Source organism: Phaseolus vulgaris, chromosome 1 (assembly GCF_000499845.2).
Source record: "Phaseolus vulgaris cultivar G19833 chromosome 1, P. vulgaris v2.0, whole genome shotgun sequence".
Classification (NCBI taxonomy): Eukaryota; Viridiplantae; Streptophyta; class Magnoliopsida; order Fabales; family Fabaceae; genus Phaseolus; species Phaseolus vulgaris.
In genome coordinates this window covers 10,724,042-10,743,066 of record NC_023759.2, presented here as the reverse complement: position 1 = coordinate 10,743,066, position 19,025 = coordinate 10,724,042, and the positions used below count along the sequence as shown (strand labels likewise).

The window sequence follows — 19,025 nt, the reverse complement described above, 5'->3', positions numbered from 1 at the left end:
AGAGACTCGCCCTAATGTTTTTTTAATTATTATTATTTTGGTGTAACGATATAAGCAAGAAGGTTAGGGATGTATCTTTTTCTTTTATTGAGTTTTTATTAGGGTATTGTTACTAAACAATTATTGGACAATTGAAAAGATATGAACACCGTTTAGAACAGAGGAAAAACTCACTCTTGTAATTTCGTAGAAATTATACCAATACGCGTATTGAAGAGTCACAGGGGACAGGGGTGGGCCATGCATTAAAATCTTATCATTAAAGTTCGTATTTAAGATGGAAGACTTCGACTAGGGAGGGGATTTTTTCTTGGAAAATTCTGCAATAACCTTTAAAACACAGACGTAGACTTTGACGAGAAACCGTGTTTTTGGATCCCTTTCTTTCTATTGGGTGATTGTAAATTGAATAAACAAAAATACAAAAAATAGGGTAAACATAAATCTAAAGAGGCACCAAGTTAGGTTGTGTCTGGTTTTTTCTTTTCCCAAAAGAGAACAAGCACTTGCATTGCTGGGATGGGCGAGTCGAGTATGCTACCCCTCCAAGGTGATTCCATATTGATAACACTATTGCTGATACTCATGCTTGCAGTAAGTAGCAGCGGTCAAAACGAGTGCTCGGAATTGTCTTGTGGGTCTGAAGAACCGCTTATTAGATTTCCCTTCCAACTCCTCCAGGGGATGAAAGATGCATGTGATTCTCCCGGTTTATGTGTCTATTGTAGTGAAAATAAAGAGACCATGCTTGTGCACCCTACAGTAAAACTCCGTGTCACAAACATAGACTACCGATCTCAGCTTACTTACTTGGAAGATCCAGAAAATTGCCTTCCGAAGAAGTTTCTAAACCTCTACAATTTTACTATTCCTCCTTACGAACTTTATTCATCACATGGACTTGTAAGATACAACAACTTGAACTTCTTCGATTGTTCTTTACTTGGGCTTACACACCTGAGAAACAGCGACCAGTTAAACTCGGGTTCACAAGATATGATTTATTGTCCGACTTATGTATCTAACTCTGACGAAAGTATCCTCGAATTGGACCTAACATCTTGTACCAAGATGTTCAACATCATTTCGCAGGCCTCGGCCTCTGACCTGCGGACGAATCGGTTGAATTTGAGATGGTCCAAACCAAGTTGTAGTGAGTGCGAAGCAAAAGGCAATAGATGTAAATGGAAGAAGAACAGCAAAACGGACATCGAATGTGTAGACTGCAGTGCGAAACCAAGAAAAATTCACATTCCCAGATCTGTTCTTTTCACTGCTGCAGGTGAGACCAGACTCTATCATATTAGTTCACTTAGTTTTTTGTTTTCTTTCTCTCTTTAAGCAAGTCTCCTAATGATATTGCAGGTTCTGTTTTTCTGGGGCTGGCGGTTATTGCCGTCTTTAAGATAGACCGCCATTTTAGAAAGAAAGAAGAAGACCAAGCTAGAGTGGATAAGTTTCTAGAGGATTACAGGGCAGATAAGCCTGCAAGATTTACCTATGCTGATATTAAAAGAATCACAGGTGGTTTTAAAGAGAAGTTGGGGGAAGGAGCTCATGGAGCTGTATTTAGAGGAAAGCTTTCGAATGAGATTCTGGTGGCTGTGAAGATCCTCAATAATACAGAGGGAGATGGGAAAGATTTCATCAATGAAGTTGGAATTATGGGAAAAATCCACCACATCAACGTGGTTCGTTTGCTTGGCTTCTGTGCAGAAGGACTCCATCGTGCTCTTGTCTACAATTTATTTCCAAACGGTTCGCTACAAAGCTTCATATTTCCACCGGACGACAAGGACCATTTTCTTGGCTGGGAGAAGCTTCAACACATTGCTCTTGGCATAGCTAAAGGGATTGAGTATCTTCATCAAGGTTGTGATCGTCCCATTATTCACTTTGACATCAACCCTCACAATGTGTTACTCGATGACAACTTCACTCCGAAAATTTCTGACTTTGGCTTAGCCAAATTGTGTTCAAGGAATCCTAGTTTGGTGTCCATGACAGCTGCAAGGGGAACCTTGGGATACATTGCACCAGAAGTTTTTTCTAGAAACTTTGGAAATGTGTCTTATAAATCTGATATCTACAGTTATGGAATGTTGTTGTTGGAAATGGTTGGAGGAAGGAAGAATGTAGACATATCTTCAGCACAAGATTTCCATGTTCTCTACCCAGATTGGATCCATAACCTGGTTGATGGAGATATCCATGTCCATGTTGAGGATGAAGATGAAGTTAAAATTGCAAAGAAACTAGCAATTGTTGGACTTTGGTGTATTCAGTGGCAGCCAGTGAACAGACCATCCATAAAATCTGTCTTACAAATGTTAGAAACTGCAGAGGAAAACCAGTTAACTGTTCCTCCTAACCCATTTCACTCAACGACTTCCACTGCTACTGGCAGACTCACTTCAACAAGACCTCCTATGGCGTTGGAAGCGATTCAAGAATAAGCGAATAACAACTTCTACCCTCGCAATTTTATTAATGTATTCACAGTGGAAGAAAATAGTATATTAATTTGTAGAAAAAAAGAACATGTATTTTATGTAATATGATTACATTCAAACAGTAGTGTTTAAATGCATTTTGTTTTCTTTACATAAGAAAATTTTTTCTGGCTTTGAATTAACTCTATTAATATAAAGGTTTTTCTTTCAACTAAGTCCAATAAAAAATAATTAAACAAACCCATTTTTAATGACAAATAGAATTTCTACATGCCATTTATTTGTAAAACTAAAATTGTATACACAGTTGTATTGGTAGGCATTTCACCAGTATATGAATAGACATTTTGTCGACCTTATCCATAATTCTTTGTTGTGTAGAATTAGGCATTTTACCAACCTAATTGATAGTCTCTTCACTTACCTTCAAAACTTGGAGGTTGTGTCCGGTAGGTACTTTACCAGTTAGATTTGTCAAGATTATCAAAGAAAATATAAGATTTTCTAGAAGGGGAAATAATGTGAAATCTAAACTCTAGATCTAATTATAATTACAACATCAATAGGAATAACCAATTATAAATAGGACCTGAGAACTAAGAAAAGATAAGACGTTAATACTAAATGGTTTAGGTTCCTCCTAAACTCTTAATTAGAACATTTTGACACCCACTTTGAGTCCAATGAAAGAATTCTTTATGCCCATTTTTTATTTACGAGCAAACCAAGAGAAATGAAACATTTGGTGTGATACCATGTTTTGGCTTCCAATTTCTATTCTTTTTGTTGTGAAACTAGATTGTTCTCTTATTAATATTTTTTTTTTTAACGTTAAATAGAAGGCGTGAGACATAACCCTAGACATCATTGGAAGAATAGAGAGAGATAGAATATTCTAGAGGAGGTAGTTGTCAAGGAGAAACATCTCGGATCTTCTTTTCTTCCTTCCCATGGGCCAACATGAGTGGTTAATTCTTCCCTTTGGGATCGAGAGTAATTTTCAAACTCTTATGTATTCAGGTAATATTTATCTATAATATTCAGCTCTTGATTGATCATTGGTATTATCATTTTATTCTCAAAGGTCGAACTATTCATGATTTTGATCCTTATATTTGACTGGAAAATACTTTTAAGCATCTAACCTAAATGATAATGCTTAACATATTTGAATGCAAGGAAAAAATTTGAAATGTTATTTGCTTTATAACATTAGTTTGTAAAGATAAGGAGTTTTTATGCGATGAATCAATATTTAGGAGACTCTCATAATAACTTTGTATGCAGGAATCGATATGAATTATTTTTATATGTGCATCAATATCAATCAATATGAAATATTATATGTTTTTGAAAATACAAACGAGTGAGAAGGATGAACCCCAATCCCAATTTTCTCAATTCACTCATACAAATCAATTACTTTGCTTTATTTTATTTCTTACAAATTCATCATACACACAACCTTTCAACAAACTTTTTACATATTGTCTTATATTTAGTGAATATTATATATGAGATTTTAACTGTTCCTTGTATGTTTGATATCCGTCCTTGGGGATAATTTATTACTTCTAACATGGTACACTTTTTGTAAAATAGTTATCAATTGGTTTCCTTCACGTTAAAGAAATATTTTGGGCTTCAAGCCCATTTCTGGGCTTTCTTGGATTCAAATATCCGGGGATTTGGCTGGGATTCGCTTCAAGTTGAGCCCATCACAACCCTTTCTTAACCATGAAGTCTTCTTAGGCTTGGGATTTGCTTCAAGCCAAACCTAAGCAAAAATGAATCTTTATCCCTTTGGTTCAAGTTGGCTACAAGCCTCTTTAAAGCGAATTTGATCTTTCTTTATGGTGAAGAACTCTTTTTGCTCAACCCATATGAATTCGCTTAGCCTTTTAAAATATGTATCTCTTAGTTCATGTGGCTTCAATTTGCTCAGCGCATGTCATCCATGCTCAATAATTTGGGAATTTCTTTAATGTTTGCTCTCTGTAGACAATCCGCTTATTCGTTCCTCATGCACTGAGTGAATTGGTCTATTCTAATCTTTATTTGTTTGTTCTTTTTCTTATGTTTCTACAAGATTTATTCAATTTATTTGCTTTGTGGGAGGTTTTGCAGCTTTTCAGGTTGCTTTTTTTATACATTTTACACATAATGCATGTCTATCTTAGTATGAATTTTACAATGATTTAACCTTTATCATAAGCCATCTTATAAAAATATTTTTTCTTTGAGTAACATCAAAGTCCTTTTGGACTTGACCAAACATTCTCCTTACCATAAACAAATAACCTTCATAAGAAAATGACAGTCAAAATCTGTAGATAATGTGAGAAATTCGTCGCTAATTGCATTTTCTGAGGAAAAAAATGACAGTACTAAATTTGTTGATAAAACCACTGTCGGTAATGCTTACCAATGGATTTATTATGATTGTCGATAATTGCTAACAAATGTATCCTTTAGTAATTACTGATGACATTATCCTTTGGAAATTACCAAGGGATAAGCCCTCAATAATCCCATTCTTTGACTATATATCATAATGCATTTACTGACGAATGCATTTATCATTAATGTACCAAAGGATGTGTCCGTTAGTAATTATCGATAGATGGACCCTTCGGTAATTACTGTCGGGTGAGTCTTTCGATAATTACAGACATATGTGTTCTTCAATATATTACCAATGAAATTAGGTAATATTAGAAAAAGAAAATTTTGGTAGGCTTTTCCAAAAATTCCATAGATATGTACATCTGTCTATCCTATATAACAATTGTACAATCTCCAAATAAATAACATACAAATGAATTTAATATTCAATGTACCATTCATAAATGCATATAATTGGTCTTAAGATATGAAATAAATGTATATGAAATATGTAAATATGTATTATTCATTAGACTTGAAATATAAATAAAAAAGTATGGATAAAGAACTACATTAAAATTCCAATAACAATCTAATTAATAATGTACATACTCAGGAGATGATTGATCAACATTTTCCTCTTCATAATTATTTTCTTGTTGTTATGGTTACATTTGTTGTTGTGATGACTCTTGTTGTTGATGATCATGAGGTTGGTCCTACATTAATGGGATTTGTGGATTGGAATGGTCTTGCATTGATTGGTGCTATTGTAGAAGACTATGAGCATCTAGAGAGAGGAATTGCATAACTAAATGAAAAAGTGATTGAAAGGATTGGAACTAACGAGCCAATTGCTCATTTGCCTCCTCACTTGCTAAGAGTCATTGTCCGAGTTGGAAAATGTCCTCATAACTGCAAGACAAAATGGAAGCTTACTGCTTCAAGCTATCATTTCTACCTTTGTAACTTCTAGCAAGTTGTCCATTATGTATGATTTTCTTATCAAATTGCAATGACCTTCCCAATAAGATATGACAAGTTTTCATGGGAACAATATTCCATAAACTTTGTATTCATATTGGCCCACAAGTAACTTGACCTTCACTTGTTGATTAACTGTCAAATCCCCATCTTCATTAGGCAATGAAACTATATGACTTCGGGTGCAGAATGACAGTTAGATTTAAGTTCTCAACCAACCTAGTATTGAAAAAATTACGCCATGACCCACTATCAACAATGAGAGAACATGTGTTTTCTAAAATTTTACATCTGGTGTGAAAGATGTTCTCCCTTTGTGATTCAAGTTGAAGACTAGGTTGATTTTTTAGGGTTCTTCGGATCATCACCAGATCCCCCTCACATGGATATGCATCCTCATTATGTTCACTCTCGAATTCTTCACTCTTACTAAATGTTTCATCCTTGCTACTATAAATGTCCTTACCCCTTAAGATCATGACCATATTTTTGCGCATTGAGATGCAATGTGACCTCTACCAAGACATTTAAAACACTAAATATCCCTAGTGCGATTGTGTGAGGTTTGCACATCCTTGCTTTTTTCCTTATATAGGTTTTTGGAGGGTTATTCTTTATTTTTATCTTTTGTAAAAACACCATCACTCTTGGAATCTTTCTTTTGGTAAGAACTAGAGTAAGAGTTTTCTTTTCGACTTGATTATTTTCTCAAATTTTGTTGCTCAACTTTAATGCAAAGTTGGACCAAGACATTAAGATGGCAAAAATTCAACTTTGACTCTTATCTCAAGATTGAGACCGCTCATGAACCTAGCTATGGTGATGTTCTCTTCCTCCCGGATTCCCACCCTCATCATGTATAACTCCATCTTCTGCTTATATTCTTCTACACTCATGTTTTTCTATGTAGTCCTTAAAGCCTATCCCTAAGCTCCCGATTATAGTAAAAGGGAATATAATGGTGTCTTAGAGCACTCTTGAGTTCATTCCAATACTAAACAAATGGCTCAATTGTGGAGGTGTCTCCCTATTTTCAAGGAAGTCCACCAGTACATGGCATATCCCTGGAAAATTAAGATTTCCATGGGTAATTCCCTTTCCTCGTTGACTTAGTCACAATAAAATAGTTGTTCTACTTTGATTTCTCAATCAAGGTAGACTTCAACATCTTCTTTCTCATGAAAGTGAGGTAAGGCGACTCTAACCTCTCTAGGCTTGGTTACTCTTCTATGTCTTCTAGGTTGGGGTTGATAATATTGATTCACTCTTGAGCTACCCTCCCCAAACTGAGTATCCCTCAACCTATAACTTTTGTTGGACACACTTCTACCTTTTTAATTTTTGTTGGATGTTTTCTTCTTGTTGCCTTAAAAGTCTAAGGTCCTCCTCTAGAATAGCAAGTTGGGCTTCTTTTTCTTTTAAAGCAACCTTTTGTTTTCTCCATAGTTAAAGTGACTTTAGCTATTGATTTAAACATGTTGAAATTTATGGAGCATCACTAGGGTAACTTCCACTATAGTGAGAAGTTTTCCTAGACATTTTAATTTTGTATTATAAGTATTTCAATAAGAAAGAAAGTAAGTTTAGCACAAAAGGTAAATTTCCAAGAAAGAGAGGTGGATAAAAGGATCACTTAAATATCAAGTCTTTCTCAGCCATAACTTATCCCAATTGCACTTCACAAATTTCTTTGAAATGAAAAAAATACTTAAAACACAAAGAAGAATGAAAGCTAAGAAACAAAAAGAAATTTCTAAGTCTAGGAACTGAAATTGCAACAAATTTAAACTAGTTCAATCCTAAGAAAAGTAAGCACTCAAAAGAAACATAAGAATGGTACAAGATTATATGAATAAAACAAAACAAAAATCCCTAAGAATGGTTCTCGCAACACTAATTCAACAATTCATTTCAATTTTTATAGATTGAATTTTTCTCCCACATTTTAACCACAAATTACTAACACAATAAGTAATCTTCTCACAAAATTTCAGCTCAAAATATGAATTAAAACAAATGCAGTAAATCAAAACCCAAGAGCCTTTTTCTACGCCTCTTTCAAACTTTTTCAATACTGGCATCTAGGCTTTCAACATTTATCATTTTTTGTACTGAAAAGTTGGATGTGCCTATCAACATATTGAAGTTCTCACATAAAATTCCACACCATTTGAACGCGTACATTGCTTGCAATAATTTTTTCCATCCAATACCAAAAATCATCAAACAACAAAAAGAAGGAAAGTTGTGGAATTGAAAGAAGATTATGATTAACTCAAGACACAAAGGAAACCTAACTTTAATAAGGAACTTGTCAATGGTCTAATAACAAGTCAAATATCTTAAATACAAAAAATTAAAAACACAAAAACACCAAATCACTTTCGTTTCATCAAATAATTTTTTTCTAATTTTTATTGTTGTTGGACACAAAAGCAAGAAAATAAAATTGAACAAAAGTACTACTAGAATTTTATGACATTCATGAATTCTCAACACTTTGACAACATGGACAAATTTAGAAAATAACACGAAGCACAATTAAAGTGAATTAACCAAATAAAATGAAACAGGACTCAAGAGAAAACGAAAGCACACATGGTTTCACAAATTAGAGCACCCAGAACAACATATGGATGGTTCAAGTAGGAACAAGTGATTTGAACCAAAAAATTTGAACAAAACAACAAATCAATGGATGGAATGAAACCAAAACATGTTTAAGACAATCTAAAAATAGTGAAGACAACACATAATATATGGAAAGAAAATTTAGAAGAAAAAATGTTCTACTTATCTCAACATAACCATGACTTTAGATACCAAATGATAGATACCTTTTTCTCCTTGCATTGTATTGCTTTGTATCTTTTAATGGAGTTGGAGAAGCTTTCTGCAATGGAGGAAAAGATATCTAGATTTGAAGTGGAAAATATGGGTTTGGGAGAGTGAAAGATGAGGTCAACTCACTAGTTAAGATTCTAGGGGGATTACACAAGAGATTAGCCTAGAGAGAGCTCAAGAACAAATGTTTATGACAAAAAATGGACAACACAACTCTTCTCATTCTAGATGAATTTTACAAAAGGATTAACACTCTTATTTATAGTGTAAAGTGGTGTCCAATATCATAATTTTAACCCTAAAAACTTTCCACTCACATGATGACAAATGACTCTCTCTCATTGGAGCAAATCCTCTCAAATTGGAGCTTGACAAGTGACCTATCTTCAATTGTGGAAATCTTCTCCATTGAGGATATGCTATGTGGATACCCATGCTCTCCTTGCCAATGTTCATGCTCACCATGCCTAGAGGGGTTGCTCCATGTTGCTAGACGAACGCCCATTTATTCTAGACGCACACCCATTTACAATTGGGCTCAATGAAGCCCAATTCTAACCCTACCTAGACTCTATTACTATTTACACCCAACTCTAGTATTAGCTCAAATACAAGACCCAAAAGATGAAACCAAGGCCCATTACATGACCAAAGAGAAATTTTTTATTATATTATTTACAATGTGAAAGGATGACTCATGCTTATAAGAGTTTGACAAATACTATTAACTACATTATATTATATTATATTTTTTCAATGATACACATGATTTATCATGTTAATTATAATATTCACTAATACTTGTATTGTTCCTATAAATTATCAAAGGAACATAAAGACATAAATAAAGTTGAATGTCAAATTTTCCTTATTGAGTGTCTGATAAGAAGATAGGAAAGATATGAAACTGATGAGCGAGATTTGCGTAGATCAAGAATGAAGTAATATTAAGAAGATACAAATGAAGATATTCAAAGATAAAGATGATTCTAAGCACAAACAAATAGTAAAATGCATTGAAGACATATATTTGAACTTTCCTTTATAAGTATCTGATATGAAGAAAGAAATTAATAATGTTGAAGAGAAGATATACAAGTCAAGAAATGTTCTATCCTCAACGGTCAAATTTTACTTAGATAAAGAAACTCTTTGAGAAACAAAAAGTGATTAAAGACATGAAGATTTTATCAAAACCAATATTTCCATATTAAGCGTCTAATACGTGGAAGATAATGAACAATGTAATAAAGGAAATATTCAAATTTAGAATTGGTTCAAGCTTCAACATTCGATTAAATGCGAGTAAAGAAACAATTTCAAAAGATTATAGTGATTCATGAACGCGTAGAAAACATCAAAGCTTAAATTTCCATTTTAAGCATCTAGCACGTTTAAAGAGAAGAACAACATGACATATTTGAGTAAAGAAGATTAAATCCTCAACGTTCATATTTGAATAGTATAAGGAAAGAATTCAAAATGCCTTACACATTCAAAACACAAAAAGATCAATCAGAGTAATTGTTTCTATATTGAGCGTATAATGGCTATATGGAAGAATGAAGAATGCAAAATTTCAATGGTCATATTCTAAAAACTTTATAAAGACCTTGAAAAAAATGAATACAAGAACAATAACAAAAAAAAATATTCAAAGTGTACATAAATGCTTTTACATTTATGTATTGAGATTTTTACATATATATTCATATCAGATATTGTAAAGCGACTTGTGAGATTGGGTTGTGTGCTAAACCATTGTAAATATTTCACATTGTGAAGTATACCCTTAGAGGTTTCACGGTTCTCTGAGTAAATATGTTTCTTATTGTTAAGAGGTCTTAATCTTTGGGAGAGATTAAGACTGGTTACCTAAAGAGGTAAAGAATACTTAGTGTACATAGAGAGGTAGAAAATACTTGGTGACCCGTATAAGTGTAAGAATATTGGGTGAACTGATGAGGTGTAAGAATACTGAGTGACCTATAGAGGTGTAAAAATATTGGGTGACCTATAGAGGTGTAAGAATATTGATTAACCTGGAGAGGTATAAAATACTTGTGTACCTAAAATGGTTTACAAATACTTAGTGAGAGTCTTAAGCAGGTTGTTTGAGGTGACAGGGCGTAACTCTTATTGTTGGGTGAACTAATATAATGAATCTTCACACATCAACCTTGTTTCTTATTGTTTTTAAAAATGTTCATCTTAAAATGAGTAGAGGTACACATTCATCTTTCTTTCTCTCCAACTTTGAATTAGTTGGATTAAGTGTAGTATCATACCACGAGATTTTTTAAAGATAGAAGAAAAAATAAAGTACAGATATATTCAAAACATTTATGATGTTCATAGTCCCAAATTCTTTCATTTTTTGTGCATTTTTTTTACATAAAGACACAATTAAGGTTGAAACATTTCCTTATATGTGAAATCTTTTCAATGAAATAATAATTTTCTAACTTTGAATTAAATGAGTATCATACACCTTATTTTATAACAACACGGAAAAAGTAATAAATTAATTGTTCTTACAAGGACATAGAAGCAAACTCTTTTTTTGCCTTCCACCCGTTGACTTCTCGGCCCTCGCTTCCGAACTCCTTTCTCGACTCAAACTTTCGGCTTATTTGTTCTTGGTTTGTACTTGGTTCATAAATCTTTCTCGTTTTATCGAATTGCTTGATGGACACTGTTCTCGCTGGCTTGAAGTCGGTCGGAATCCGGATGAGCTCCTGATGGCCTCCCTTCAAGCTTTAGTAGATCAGCTTCTAGAGAACGAATGGGGGCTCCTCCCACGATTACACTCCGACGTTGAAGTCACTAAGAGCATCAAATTTTGTATATCTAGTGAGTATAATGTAAAAAAGCAAGTTGAGATACTCCCTGAGGGTGGTTGTCTATTTATAAGGCCTTACGGGCTTTTTCTTTTGGACTCTCGTTTCTCCGGATATTAACATGTCATCTTCAGGTAACTTTTCCTAAAATCTTAGTATATCGGGATGATTCTATCATATAATCCAGGCAGTTATGCAACGTAATCAGGAATATCAAGCGAGTCAAAGTATTTAGACAATATAATTAAGGATATTGTGCAAGTAAATCAGAGTATTTAAGCGATATAATCAGAGTATTTAATATAATTAAGGATATTGTTCAAGTAAATCGAAGTATTTAAGCGATATAATCAGAGTATTTAAGTGATATAATTAAGGATATTGTTCAGGCAAATCGGAGTATTTAAGCGATATAATCGGAGTATTTAAGCGATATAATTAAGAATATTGTGCAATTAAACTGGGGTTTTCGTTAAATCCGAGGAAACCATCTAATTTTGCTAAGACTGTATGATTGGGCTTAGGCCAGCTAGCCTTCTCGTCCTGATTCCTATCAGGTCCAATCGACCCAAAAAGTTGGCAAACCCAATCGGCCCAATTCCTGGTAGAATCGGGACGGTACACAGCCCCCCAACCTTGAGCGGAGTTCGCGAGGCGTAAAGGCTTTAGGGCATGAGCTCATCACCATCGACCCAAAAGCTGGCAAACCCAATCGGCCCAAATCTTGGTAGATCAGGACGGTACAAACAGCTTCCAGTCAAACTTAATTTACTCCATTTGATCTTTCGGTTTTTAGTCTCGGCTCCCTCTCATAGATGGGTGTGTGTACCTGAAAGGTGCTCCGATGCCAAAGTTAGATTTAGTTTTACAAGATATTAGAATGAATTCACTCCCCTTACCTCTTACGATGACCCTCTATTTATACTACTCTTTTATTGGGCCCAGAAGTTATTTGGGCTTTTTCTCTTTGTATTAAACATTTACTACACACACCTGCATATTTGGGCCCGTTTTCATGGGCTTTTGTTTAATAATAATTTCCATTTTATTTTATCTTTTTCTTTTAATTCTCTCAATTGACCTTTTTTTAGTTCAACTTCACATCTTCACTTTTGGGTTAAACTCCCGGCTCAATCTTCACATTGCTTTCGGTTGGCCTCTTGGCCTAATTGGACCTTTCGGCCGAATCTCTCGGCCGAATCAGTACACTAAGCCCCCCAGGCATAAGGAGATGTAAACGACGAAATGTCTATGAGAAAATGAAACTTCACCTCTTTTATATTTTGGGAGGGAAAACGAATTTTTGAAAAGAAACGTGCCTTTAATGTCGTGTTAATTCTGCACAGGACTCTTCATTTTTCGTGCTTCCTCTGACTGTGCAGTTTGACATGACAAGGTGTGAATCCTTAGCCATTTGATGCAATTTAATATAACGCTTACTGCATCATGACTGTTCATGTATCATGATTCTTCCATGGCTATAAATGTTCAATTTCATTTGCTTTGTTTTACCGCTTTTTCCTTTGGCATTTTCAGAAAGTTTAAGCAATTGTGTCTAAAAGGTATGACGTCTTCTTCAAGCTCTATTTCCATTTCTTCGGGGTATTCGAGCGCGAGCAACGAATCTACTAGGAGAGTGATTGAAATCAATAAAAAGACTGAGTCTACATCTTCGTCTGAAACACTTTCTTGTATGAAAACGTCGAGTGAAGAAGTTGTGGATATTGACGTCGAGGAAAAGGATGAACTGGCCGAGCAGAAATTAAAACCTCGTCTTGGTTACGAATGGGTTCACCCCAAGGTTCGAGAATTTTTCTCTCGATACAGATTTTCTTTAAACCTCCGCAACTTACTTTCTAACCTTTATGTTTATTCTCCCGAAGCTACCGAAGAAATAATTTCCTTTCGGCGAGCTCGAGCCATTGACAATGTATACCATGGCCGTGAAGGCGATAATTCCAAATTCTTTTTTTTTTTATGCGTGTCTCTTCACCGATCTCCATGTTAGGTTTCCTTCGAGTGAATTTCAAATGGGCGTCTTACGTTTTCTTAATGTTGCACTTACTCAACTTCACCCTAACGGTTGGGCGTATATGCAAGCTTTTAGTATTTTGTGTAAATATCTCTCGCTGACTCCTAGTCCGAAAACTTTCTTATACTATTACAGTTCTTGGCCCGGTAAGAAACCTCGCTGGTTGTCTTTGATCAGTAAGACCAAAATTTGTTTTCTATCTCCATTTACCACCTCGTATAAGAATTTCAAAGGAGGTTTTTTCAAAGTTTTTATTGAGGAAACCAGGAAGAAATATTTCTTTAATGGTGATGTTCCAAAGTTTCCTTTCAACTGGACTCGTTCTCCTTTGAAGTTTAATTCATGTTCTTACCATTCCATGAGCAATGAAGAACATCATGTCATTTCGGTACTTTGTCACTTTTCCCAGAAGATTCCTACTCGTGCTCTACTCCGTCTATATGTTGCTCGTAACCCTCGAAAAGACTTCATTGGTATGTGATTCTTTCAGATTCTTTTATTATTATAGAGGAACCTTAACTTTGCTAAATCTTTTGATAATGTTCAGGTTTGATGGCGGCTACCAATCCGAAAGGTCGTGCTTAGTTTTTCAAGTTATTCAATCAATCTGGAGGTTCCACTCCTCGGCCTAAAAGGAATGTCCAACTGGAGGCGGACATTGAAATTCTTTAGCCTAGTTCTCGGGTAGAGGCAACCGAGAATGTTGTTGAAGCTGAAGCGGGTCCTTCGAAGAAAGCTAGAAAGCGAGAGAAGAGTGCTAAGAAATCACATTCTTCTAAGAGGCATCGTCACGGTTCTAGGAGCTCTTCTCAATACCTTTTTGAAACTGTCTTCACCTCTTCTACACGTTTTTCGGATTTTGTGCATACTAGTCACGATGCTTCCTCTCGTGACATGTTCTCATCGGCTACTATTCCTTCTCTTACAAATTCGGTGATTGAGCTTGCTAGCCGAACTTTACTAATTGGCAAAGCAATAAGAGAAAAGACTAAGGATGTTGTTTCTTCTTTTGAACTTGAAAAATTGAAAAAAGAAGCAACTGAATCAAATGAGAAGATCGGATCCTTAACCTCCCAGGTTGAAGATTTGTCTAAGGCTAAGGATTGTTATGAAGTCGAGAAAGAGTCTTTAAAGGATGAGGTTGCTGAGTTAACAGCTCAGAAGTTATCCCTTGACGATGAGATTCAACGATTGAAAGGAAACTTCGCTGATCTTTCTGCTGCGAAGAAAGCTGAAGCTGATAATAATCTTCGTTTAGAATCTGTGATAAACCAGTTGAATTCAAGGGTTACTCGGGCTAAGGGTTATGTTGTTCAACAACACAAGTTGGGTTTTCAAAAAGCTCTCCAGCAAGCTAAGTATTTTTACAAGATTCCATTGGATGCTGGAAATTTTGACGTGGGTAAAGATTTTTATAATGGCGAACTGATTCCAATTAGTGAAATTCCTTATTGATCCTGCCTGTTGACCAAAACGCTGGAGCTTTGCCTCGTCAAACTTGGATCGACGTATGCGCCGTGTTTGCCTCCGTCCTTCGCCGCGATCCACCTCAAGAACCTGCAAAAGACGAAACGGCGCCGCTGCGGCCGATCGCGCTCCGACGCCCAAGTCAGCGACTTAACCACCAATTACTTAAGAGTAAAACTCAAGAACTCTAAGGAACCGTGACCAGTTCTCTCTCAGTGTACTCAAGACTCGCAAGCGTAAAGAGATAATCTGAACGTGCGTACCTCAGAAGTTCGTTGGAGACTCTTATATACCTGGGCACTTTCTCTCTCCTGGCAGTTACACATCTGGACACGTGGCTCGCATCCAGCTGTACACGTGCCATCATCTAGAGTATCCTTGACTTGGGCGCTACTTCTGACTCTTCTTTGGCTAAGTTACTTATGCATGATACTACTCAGTGCATAGTTGCCTCGGAGCGCGATCTCTTCTGGATGGTGAGTTCGGGTGCCTTCGTACACACCTTCCCTGTGGTCTCGCCGGCCGCCTTCATGATCGGTGCTACCTGTTTCACTGTATACGTTCAAGTAAACTGTCCCCCGACCTCATCCTCTGGCCAGCTAGGAAGCGTCCATCTGCCTTCATCTTCGGCGATGTCCTTGTTTCGGCGATCTCTAATCACTTGGTCGCCTGGGTTCATATCTGGCGACTTCATCTTCAACTCGCCGGTATAGGTATGATGGAGATCAGAGCACGCCAACTTAATAACTGGCGACTACGCAAACCTCCCGACCTCCTTCCCTTCTGCCAACCAGGTGACCTATCCAACACGCCTATATCATAGCTCGACGCCACGTCATTACTCCCGACTACCAGGGCGGTACACAAGCCCCCCAGTCTTAAGCGAAGACCTGTCCAGCGAAAAGACTAAAGGAGTCACGTCACTACCGATCTACGTGGCGCTGGCGCAGAATTCCAAACGTTTGTACTTTCTGCTTTCCTGACGCTCCACTAAACACTCTTCCAATCACCCGACACGTGGCTTCATCAACGGTTACCTTTAATTGTCGTTTGCGCTTCCAAAACCCATTCGAAAAACCCTTAAACCCATTTCACTTCTACTGTTCCATCACCTCTTTGCTTTCTCAAACGCTTCAAGCTTCTTCTGCAAAAACCCACGACCCTCTTCAACCTTCTGGATTCTCAACTTCCTTCATCGTTCTTCCGATCATAAAAAGGTACTCCCTATACTTCTTCTGCTGAGTTTTCCTGCATTTTAACCGATTCGCATCATCCATTAACTGTCTGGTGCATACGCTGTGGGCTGTTTCTTCTGTTTCTCCCTTCTCGTAACTTAGGGCTTTGTCTCCATTACAACGAACCTTCGTTCGTTCGTTTCTTCATCCTTCTTTCACGATTGGGCCAGCCTCTGCGAACCCTGCTCACCTTTCCTTTTCCTTTGCAGTTTCCGCGATGGCTCGTACAAAGACCACCGCGAATCCTCCTCCCTCGTCACGTAACCCTCCGTCTCAAGCATATAACCCACCACGAGCACCTGGTGCTTCTTCTTCCCAGGCTGAGAGGCCTGCAACCTCTCGCCCTGACCTGGCTCAGGCTACTCCACCGGTCGCCGGAGGAGCCCCCATTCCTTCCCCAGACTTCAAAAAGCTATATCCATGGGCCACCCCGACTTTGCTGAAGGAAACTTCCTCAGTAAACTCTGCTGGAACAGTTCTTCGATTGAAGAAAGGGGACGAGCCCCACCTGTCGTTTCACAAGGAGCACGACGACAAGATGATGGTGCTACCTTGCCCCCCCGATGTGCCAGTTTGTGCAGACGACAAAGGGAATAACGGCGAGCTGTTTTGCTTCATATACACCACCCTATTCAAGAAGGTGAAACTTAGGTTTCCCTTCACTCGTTTCGAAAGGGAGCTACTCACCGAGCTTGACATCGCCGCCGCCCAGCTCCATCCCAACAGCTGGGCATTCGTGCGGGCGTTTCAAATCATGTGCGCACATCTGGGACTGCCAGCGTCAGTGGACGTTTTCCTCTTCCTGTTTGAAGCTAAGCATCCAGGAGATCGCCTCTGGGTGAGTCTGAACGGGATTGCTGGGAGGTCGATCTTCTCCATCTTCCAGCAATCCTACAAGGATTGGAAAGGCAAGTTTGTCCAAGTGCGCCCAAACGACAAGGACGCCTCGCTGCTCGAAGGCTTTCCCTTGTATTGGGTAAACAAGGGAAATAAAGAATCCAAGGGGAGCTTCAGGAGGCCAAGGAGCCCCGACAACATGGGAGCCTTGGACAAAGATCTGTGCCTTTTCTGGAAGAGCGTGGCAGACACCAACATCACTTTCCTCACCACTGCGCTCATCTCCTTCGAGTTCTTCGAAGATCAACTCGAGGCTCGCATAGGTTAGTGCTTCAATGTTTAAGTCTTTGCCCTATGCTATTCCTCTGTTAACTGCTGTTGGGCGTCTTGTCTGTTGTGCACAAGACTTTGGTTTTATTTTCTGCACCACTTATCTGCTTTTCTTGCATACTGACTTATGCGTTTATCTTTCTCTCTGAGCTGACCCATGTACCTTTGCATTATGCAGACCTCATGTTGGGCAAGGGAAAACTGGCTGAGTTGAGGGCGCTCGCCCGAGCCCATGGGTTGGCATCGGGTTCCTAGACCGTGCCAAACTCAGTGGTGGAGATCGCCGCCGCCCAGGGGAGATCGCCCCCCAAAGGCCCAGCTCCTTCCGAGGCCCAGCCCGCCCAACAACGCAAAAAACTCATCCTCAGGAAACCAAAGAGGAAAACCCCTCAAGTGGTTCATGAAGACGAAGAAGAAGACGATGAGGCGACTGAGGATGGCCTTATCACTAAGAGGAAGAGGGTGGCGCCTTCTTCACCACCTGCTCCACCTCCTCTTCCAACGTCAACACCACCTTCCACGCCGGCTCCACCTCCAACACTGCTTCCTCCCCCAGCTCCTACCTCGCCAGTCCAAGCGGTTCCCCTGGCAGCTGCGCTTCCTGTGGTTGAGGCTGCCAAGCCCAACTTTATGGAGAACCCCCCGAGCGCTTCCACGCCATACGTATCTGCTGGAGGGGGTCCTCCTTCAACTGCCTCGACTGCTGGAGCTGCACCAGGCGGGGATGAAGGCGCTCACAACTTGCCTATCATCATCACTGAATCCCCGCCGTCGCCACCACGCCAAAAAGCTCCCATTCAACAACCAACTCAAGAAGGTGGTGGCGAGAACCAACAACAAGCTCCTCTGGTGCCCCCACGAGCAGACCTCTCCCTTGAGGTAAAAAAGGTGTGGGAACCCTTCTCAGCGAAACTCAAGATGATGGCGGAGGACTTCCCCTCCATCATATCCAAAGCTGTGGAGAGTTCCAGCAAGAAGCTCCAGGATGACATCTCCGTGCTCCAAGAGGAGAATCGCCTAGATTCGGGTGGCACGCAAGGAGGCCACCGATCTACGCCATAAGGTGCAGCTCTTAGCTCAAGAGAAGATCGAGCTGGAGAGCAAGCTGGTCCCTTATCGCGTCAAAGTGGCTGACCTGGAGGCGTCGATCAAAGCATATGCCACCAAGGTAAAAACCCTCGAGAAGAGGTCAGCCGATCGGGAGGTCTTCTTGGGGAAAGTCGAAAAGGAGAGAGACGACACCTGGCCAAACTCGCTGAGGCCAAAGAAGAAAATGGGAAGATCACCACACAGCTGGCCCAGGCACAGGCGGAATCCAAGAAGGTTACTGAAGACCTTCTTCAAGCTCGGGAAACAATTGAAGAACTCAAGAAACAAGCTGAAGAGCTGAAGCAGCAGAACGAGGGGCTCAAGAAGCAGATTGAAGAACTTGAGTTGAGCTCCACCCAGATTCTCGCTGCTGGATTCGACGCCGCCTTGGAATAATTCGCCTGCCTGTACCCTGACTTGGATCTCTCCATGGTGTCGCTGAACAACGAGGTGGTGGACGGGAAGATTGTTCCTTCTGAAGACTAGCCGCTCGCTGCTTCCCTTCACCACTTATTCATCTGTCTCTCTC

At 38.6% G+C, this 19,025-nt stretch overlaps 2 protein-coding genes across 2 annotated transcripts; both read left to right on the top strand.

Annotated features, from left to right (window-relative positions):
• Nucleotides 1-162: 162 nt before the first annotated feature.
• LOC137813557 (rust resistance kinase Lr10-like) lies at nt 163-2,664 on the top strand. Its single transcript, XM_068615887.1, has 2 exons — nt 163-1,282; nt 1,366-2,664. The coding sequence occupies exons 1-2, from the start codon at nt 520-522 to the stop codon at nt 2,454-2,456; spliced, it is 1,854 nt and encodes a 617-aa protein (XP_068471988.1). The 5' UTR covers nt 163-519; the 3' UTR covers nt 2,457-2,664.
• A 10,406-nt stretch (nt 2,665-13,070) lies between these two features.
• LOC137815518 (COP1-interactive protein 1-like) lies at nt 13,071-14,993 on the top strand. Its single transcript, XM_068618634.1, has 3 exons — nt 13,071-13,307; nt 14,047-14,085; nt 14,211-14,993. Exons 1-3 carry the CDS (start codon nt 13,071-13,073, stop codon nt 14,991-14,993), a joined length of 1,059 nt encoding a protein of 352 aa, XP_068474735.1.
• The last annotated feature ends 4,032 nt before the right edge of the window (nt 14,994-19,025 follow it).